The sequence below is a fragment of the Hipposideros armiger genome, unplaced genomic scaffold (assembly GCF_001890085.2).
Source record: "Hipposideros armiger isolate ML-2016 unplaced genomic scaffold, ASM189008v1 scaffold_479, whole genome shotgun sequence".
Taxonomy (NCBI): domain Eukaryota; kingdom Metazoa; phylum Chordata; class Mammalia; order Chiroptera; family Hipposideridae; genus Hipposideros; species Hipposideros armiger.
In genome coordinates this window covers 608617-616438 of record NW_017731829.1, presented here as the reverse complement: position 1 = coordinate 616438, position 7822 = coordinate 608617, and the positions used below count along the sequence as shown (strand labels likewise).

Here is a 7822-nt window from a genome sequence, read left to right as displayed (position 1 = left end):
CCCCCAATTCCCCAGCGCTGTTCCCATCTCCCAATTCCCCAATAAAAATCTTTAAAAAAACAAAACAAAACAAAATCTGGAGCCTCTTTGATGGCAGTGTGGGTGGTAGTTTGCTGAGACCTGTGCCTGCTCCCCCTACGTGCGCGTGCCCACCCGAGAGCCCTAATGGAGTGGACTCGGAGGCATTTCTAGAGTTCACTTTGAAAACTGTAGCTCAAGAGCAATATTAGGAATTCACATTCTTTATATATAATCTTACCTTTTCAAATGAGGTATAATTTACATAGAATAAATTTACCCTTTTTAGTATCCAGTCCTATGAGTTTTGTCAAACTCACACAGTTGTGTGACCACAGAGAGACAGAACAGTTCCATTCCCCTCCCCTCAAATTCCATTATGCCCCTTTGTTATCGCCTTTTCTCCCCATCCCCCAGCCTCTGGTAACCACGTAATCAGTTTTCTGGCCCTATAACTTTGCCTATTCCAGAATGTCATATAAATGGAATACACTACATAGCCTTTTGAGCCAGGTTTCTTTTACGTGACATAATACATTTGAATTTCATCCATGTGGTATATACCAGAAGTTTGTTTCTTTTCGGAATTATCTTTAAGAAGAACACATTTTTATATCCAAGTTCTACTAAGCTTTAAAATGCTCAACTAGAATATTCTAGTTGAGCCTATTTGGGGATACAGCTGGATTTCTGTGCTCCTTTCATTTTGAAATTGATGTTGTCTCAAGTTATCTGTGTGGCATCCTGGAAAAAAAATATTAAAGGGATTGTAGTTTGGTGATCTGCAGAATAGACGTGGCCCCTTACCTTTGTTTTCAAGGCAGAGGGCCACGCTTAGTGCCCAGAGCCTGCCATACACCGTGACCTCACTGAGTAAACCTCATGCGAGTGAATGTTCCTGTGGCCTTTTGTGTTTGTATTCCTCCAGGCTCATCAGATTCAAGAAATGTTCCCCCAGGTTCCGTACCACCTCGTGCTGCAGGACCTCCAACTGACACGCTCAGTTGAAATAACAACAGACAACATTTTAGAAGGACGGATTCAAGTACCTTTTCCCACACAGGTAAGCTGGGGTTTTAAGCAGGACTAATGGATTCTGTCTTCACAAAGATTTAATTCTCTAGACGTTTTTAGTTACTTTCACAACTGAATATTATTTAAGATTTGATGAAGGGTTTCTGTAATTTCCCTAACTTTCCGAATTATGACTGAGGACAGACCCACCATAGAGGCTTGGATTAACACAAGAAGAAATGTATTTGGGTCATTTTTTTCCCAGACATGCACCGCAACCAGCCTAGCCTTGCCCGTTCAGGAGGCTAGTACTGGTTCCTTCTGGACAAAGACTGGCACCCTTTTTCTGTAAAGTGCAGATGGAACTATCATAGCCTTTCGAGCCATGCAGCCTCTGTTGTAACGTTTCACCTCTGGTGTCACATGAAAGCAGCCGTGGACAGGATGTAAATGATTGTACCTGTGTTCAGTACAACCTGAGTGATGCAAGTAGGTGGAGGGGTGAATGTGGCTCGCGGGCCAAAGTTTGCCGACACCCGGCTCGAGGAGCCAGTGCCATCTGTTCCTGGCTAGTGTTGCACCTGGCGTGGCTTTCTGTGAGGTCTAATAGCTATGTGAGGCTTGGACTTTGGACTTTTTAAAAAGGTTAAGTTTCCTGGCCCATCACATGTAACCGCTTTGGTGGGTACTACAAGTATTAACATTTTAAAGAAGCTTTCTGGTAGGACTGGGGATTCATCTGCCAAGAAATTATTCAGCTTCAGTATATAAAAACACATAGAAATCTATTACTAAAATCCTAACACTTGAGAATCTGTGAAGAGGGAATAGTGTGGACTTTGGAGTCAAGTGGGCTGGGATGGTATCTGTGACTCGCCAGCCCTCACCTGTTTGACCCGGCGTTGGCTTTGGATGTCCCCAGCAGCAGATGCTGAGACAAGAATGCCCATGCCAGTAGTTAATATAGGACGTGTTCCAGGGAACACAGGTGGTTGGTGAGGCTGTGAGATGGAGAAGGGAGGCGACTAGTAAAGGGTTTGTTACCCAGCAGGTTACAGGCGGGGTGACTAGGGCTGAATCACGCTGGGGGCCTCTGGGATCCAGCACAGAACACATTGTCCCTCCTGAGAGCTGAGGAGCTGGGTGTTGGTACACCAGTTCCCATAAATCACAGGTTGAGAGCTTCTTGGGGACAAAGTTCTCTCGTGCAGCTGGAGTGAGTCCTCAGGCAATGAAACGCGGAAACTGGCTAGCCAGCTGGCTGCGGGGCCAAGACCTACAGGGCTGTGGGCAGGGCCCAGATTCGCTGCAGCGCTGGCCGGGATCTCAGCTTGGCTGAAAACGAGAAGAACAACAAAACCTATTCTGTAGGATGTTAAGATAAGCGAGATGACACGTCGGGCTTTCCACAAAGTGTGGTCTGTGTTATGTGCTGTTGTCATTTTGTTACGTTGTGCAGTTACGGTGATTAAAGGGAAGCTAAGTGTGGAGTGGTGGATAACTCTCGCACTTAGGGTCCATTGTTTGTCATTAATCTGAGCAGCAGTTTCATTTCCTTGGTGCTGCAGGTCTTGTGAGAGCCCAGACTGGCGGGGGACCGCCAGCCCTCCACTCCAGGGTTTCTCTGTACCTGTTCTGTATGGTTGGGACGCCCTGTACTGACTGCTGTGGTGCTGTTTCTCTTTCAGCGGTCAGATAGCATTAGACCTGCATTGAACAGTCCTTTGGAAAGGCCGAACGGTGAGCAGGAGGAGGGAGAAACTTCTGCCCAGGTAAGGTCTGCACGCTAGAGAGTGAGTGTATGGGGTTGGCGGGGAGAAGTGTGGGACCTGGTAGTGGTCTTCAGTCCTGGCCCTAACGTTTGTGAGGCCTAAGGCAAGAGTATAAAAGACAGGCTGTATGTCATGTCTGTCTCAGGATTTAAGGCGAACACACCAAGCTGTGCCCATGGCGTGGCCTGCCTTCCCACCCAGGGCCTGCAGCCCACTCCCTGGGGATTGTCTTCAGGACCTGGCGGAGAAAGGGGCCATGCTCCCCTGGGCCAGCCCTGCCACCTTGGGCTTGAGTGGTAGCACGAGGGAGGGCAGCGTGAAGCTGGGCGTAGAACTCAGGGTGTCTGGGGTCATGCAAACCCAGAAGGGGGTTGAGTGGGGCTCAGATCTCTAGAGCTGAAACTACAGCCACTCTCCCTCCGCTTCACCTGTCCCACTTGGCATTTCCAGGCATTTCCATGCATTTCACAAAAACAAGATACCTGAGTGGGTGTCGGGCGGGAGAAGTGTGGTTGTCTTGGGAACCAGATCTGCCTGGATACCCACTTTGGGTGACTTGGGAAACAGTAAAAACTCCTAAGAAGTTTGCAAATCTGTTGCTGAGTTCAATTTTTCATATTCAGATTCATAATTGGATTGAGCATTTGTAAAGTGGTGCTTGGCTTCTGAAGACAGGGTTTCTGTTTGCATTTTCAGTGTTTTGGGTAGCTGGCTTTGCCTACATTTGCATGACAGACTGGCTTGGGGCAGCTGTGGGTATAGAACATTTGAGTCCTGTCTTGATTCCCCCGACTCTATTTTTAGAGTTAATATGAAGATTCCTGAATTTTTCTGTTTTTTTTTACTGACATAATGGAGGGAAAGTACTTGTTTGACAAGGAAGCTTGCTATATAACATTTTCGGCATTCTCAGGAAATAAAAAGCCCTTGGATGAGTCAGTTAATAAAAACCTCAGTTTAGCCCAATCATCACATCAGCTTTGCTCAGCACTTATTGTCTCTGCCGGCCCCAGCTCAGGCCTGCACCAGCCTGAGGGAGGGCTTCTGTTTCCTTCATCTCCTTCTCCACTTACCACCTGTCCTTTTCAACCTCCTTGAGGGTCAGGCTTAGGAAGAGAGAGGGTTAAGATGGGCATGTGACCCCAGAGCGTGTGTGCGTGCGCCTGTGTACACACGTGTGGGTTTTACAATTGTCATCTCAGAGATCTCCCTGTTCATCTAGCACAGAATTCTCGACTACACTTCCTTTGAACCCAGACTGGCTATTCATGACCACCCCTACCTTTGTGGGGGCGTATCCCTCTCCATGTGGTTGTCTTGGGCAGAGTCTGGTTCAGCAGCCTCAGCAGGTGCCCTCCTGCCGGACCCAGGCCTGTCCCCAGGCAGTGGAGTCCAGCTTGCGCTCGCTGCAGCCTTTTGTTAATCTGCTACAAGCCAGTTTCTTTCTCTCAGATTTCTCAGGTGTGTGTTAGCCACCAGTCCTTGTGTCCCCCAAACTCCAGGGACTGTGATTCAGAGGCCACTTTGTTCTCCTGAAGTCCCCTCCGTGCTGGGCTGAAGGCAGGCGGAGGTGATGAGGGGGATGATGGAAAGGCACCGTACACCAGGAGCCCCTAAAAACAGGCCTTTCCCTAAGCCTTTTCTACCTGAACTCTGCCGTGGCCTAGCAGTGGGCAGTTGTGCTGACCTTGGCCGGCCTGGGTCTGCTTGGTGGTACAAGCACAGATGGTCGGGCACCTGCCCAAGCCTGTGGGGCACCTGGGCATTGTCTTGGCCTTTGGCTTCCATTTAATAACCTGTTACACAAGGAACCACATGATCTTATCTATTTAAAAAAAGGATCCTTAGAATTTACCCTTTTAATCTGCTCGACTGTTTTCAGAGTCACGTGAGGATATAAAATGTGTGTGGTAAATGTGATAAGACTTGTTTAATTTTTAGAGCACCTAGTAGAATTCCCAGAATACAAACTATTCCCAGGTAAGAATTCCCAGAAAATAACTGTATTATTTTCCACAAGTGCTGTCTCAGGGTGCTTGTGTTTGTCGGACTGCTAATCATTTACCTATTCCACTGGCATTGAACATCTAGTGCCAGCCAGGCTCTGTTCTTAGTGGTGCCCAAGCCCGGTGTGGCGGCCTGCCCGCCAGGACCCACTCCTGCCGTCACACAGGTGCTCGTGGGGCCTTGCCGGGCAGCAGGCCTCCCTTTGGGTCCAGAAGAACACTGGTGGGGCACTCAGGGCAGGCGGGGTCTGCCCAGGAGGGCAGCTCGTGCTCACGTGGCTCCTCGCTTCCTTCGTGTCCAGACGGAGCGTGTGCCTCTGGGCCTCACTCCTCGGCTGGATGAGGCCCTGGACTTCAGTGAGCTGGAGGCGGAGCCCAGTGAGGGGGAAGACTTTGAGGCTCGGGGGAGCCGCTTCTCCAAGTCCGCCGACGAGAGACAGCGCATGCTAGTCCAGCGCAAGGACGACCTCCTGCAGCAAGCTCGGAAGTAAGTCGGTTCTGCAGCCCTTGCTGGTATAAGGCTCAGGTCGTAACCCAGTGGGCTGGAGGCCCTTGTCATGTCAGGCCCACAGCACGCCTTTAAGCAGATGCCAGCAATGAAAAACCATTCCTTGTCTGAATGTTGATTTCAAACCTCTCTTGAAAAAGCAGAACATCGGTAATACTGGGCCCAGCTGGGAGCTCCTGGCAGCTGGTGCCCTCGCCCGTCTTCTGTGGACATCTTCAGCCACACGTGCATGGACAGCACTCAGTGCCAGCGTGTTCTAAGGCCTTTGTATTTATTATTCTAACTCTCTTGACACCTCTCAGCAGGAGCGCTGTAAATATACCCATTTGACAGACTTAAAGCTGAAGAAACAGGCCTAGAGAGGTCCGGCCCCCAAGTCCTCCCACTTGGCCACTCTGCTTATGCATCTGTGTGCCACGTGTCCCCCTGGAGCATGGAGTGTCCCTGTGGATAGGCAGGGGCTTTTTATTTGAACTCATGGGGACAGGGCCAGTATTGTGTTTATAGGGCCAGTTTCGTGAGTGGGGACTTTGTGGTGCGTGGGTGTGCTCAGTGACAGTCTCACGAGGTGCCTGGAAAATGGGGAGATTAAAAATAAACGTATACTGTATGTTTTTGTATGTATGCGTTCTAGAACTTTCCTTATCTCTCATATAAATCCTTTGGGTTTTTGTTCAAGGCGCTTCTTGAACAGAACTTCGGAAGATGACTCAGCCTCAGAGAGCTGCCTCCCCTCAGAAAGCACGGCCTCGGACCCCGTGACCCTGCGTCGAAGGATGCTGGCTGCGGCTGCCGAACGGAGACTCCAGAAGCAGCAGACCTCCTAGCGCGTCCTGGCCTCCCTCAGCCACCTCCTCCTGAGTGGAGCGGGTGCCCCCGGAAGAGGCCTGTCCCCGTTCCGCCTGCTGTGTGAAGAAGTGGGCTTGACTGCATTGCCGCTGTATAAAGCATGTGGTCTTAATAGTGTTTGGACAGCTGACAAATTTAATCCTTTTTTGTAATACTTTCTATGTGACATTTCTTTTCCCTTTAGAAACACTGCACATGTTAACTCGAGGCATGATCTCTTCTGGCGTTGACTGGACTGCTCACGGGTGAGGGGAGGTCAGGAGGAAGTGGGCAGCCAGAGACCTTGAGGCCAGCGGCTTCGGTTATTGCTTTATACTTAAGTCACAACAAATGCTGGTGTCTTAGCTCTAGATCTGGCAGGAAGGGAGGGGGGTGGGGGCGCAGGATTCATAGAGAGCAGCTTGGAGAGGTTCAGCAGCAGCCTGACTCCACACCATAGGAGAGTTTCTCTTGTCAAATTGCTGTTGCTAGTGAGGCCGGACCCATGGGCTCCTGACCCCTGGGCCAGCAGGGTGTCTTGGAAAAAACTCGGTTTGATACCTGGAGCAGCCTGGGGCTATGGAGCGTGAGCAGGCGACTCATGTCCCAGTACATCCGGGACTTACCAGAGCTGGCTTCGTATCCGTTAACGCAGTGCTCCTGCGTCTCAGGAGTTGACCCTGGCTGTCTGTTCTCTGCAATTCATTGCCCCCCGGACATGGGGAAGACCAGCATTGCAAGGGCTGAGCAGCAAGCTTTGGTGTCTGGTTTGAATTCCTTGGTCAAGTAAATTAGGTGATGCCAGTGGCTGTGAGTGTGGTCCTTAGAGAAAATGTGGGCCTTACGAGATGGGAGTGGACATTTTGGAGGGCTTTACCGAAGAAACAAAAGGTATGTTTTGTACCTTTCTTCCCTGGAGCCCTTCATTTTCATAACTTTGTTCCTGTTGGTTTAATTAAACATAGAAAGGTTAAGATGTTGAGTCCACCTGCCTTGGAGCAGACCCAGGGGTCCTGACCCTTTCCAAATTCTTCACACATTTAACTTTAAGGATTTGAAACATGCAATCATAGGTTACATAGTTCAGTTTTTTATGTCCTATTGAATTAAGTTTTTTTGTTTGTTTGTTTAATGTTTCAAAGCATAATTTTATGGTAGTCCTTTTGGGGAGAATCCAGTATTATCTAAAATTATTGGCAAAGTTAAATGTATTTTGCATAACTGAAAGTTTTTAGAATGTTGAAAAGTTATTGAAAAAAGAGTGATAAGTAAATGTGTAGGCCAAGATAATTTATTTCAATAGGTCTTTCAAAAGCCTTACCTTGAAATGCTGTTAGTAAATTTCTGTGATTTTTAAAAAAAATGTGTTTTGTTTTGCTGAGAGCATAGTTCTTTGTTTTTATTGTAAAATAGTAATAATAATAAAAAGCAAACTCTTCTGGTGTGTTACGTGTGGCTGGAAGCTAAGGCAGCGTTTTCAGAGGTGCCAGCGTTCGATCCCATTTTGATGTGTGTACCACCGTGGTTGGCGGTTTCTTTCCACCCTTACACTTGCATGCTGTACACGTTAAAGACACTATTCCACGTGTTCTTATGTTTCAGATGTGTCAAGGGAGAAAATTATGTGCAGTCACTTTAGAAGGTCTTTAGACATTGGAATATAGCAGTATGACTGA

General features: G+C 48.5%; 1 protein-coding gene across 1 annotated transcript in view; it reads left to right on the top strand.

Moving 5' to 3' along the window:
- The window catches only part of AMFR (autocrine motility factor receptor), a 36487-nt gene extending 28986 nt beyond the window's left edge, over positions 1-7501 (top strand). Inside the window, exons 10-14 of the mRNA XM_019666819.1 lie at positions 436-449; positions 947-1081; positions 2721-2804; positions 5113-5297; positions 5998-7501. Of these exons, the coding sequence (XP_019522364.1) occupies positions 436-449; positions 947-1081; positions 2721-2804; positions 5113-5297; positions 5998-6145 (566 nt within the window). The 3' untranslated portion in view covers positions 6146-7501. The remainder of the gene's footprint in view (positions 1-435; positions 450-946; positions 1082-2720; positions 2805-5112; positions 5298-5997) is intronic.
- Positions 7502-7822: the final 321 nt, after the last annotated feature.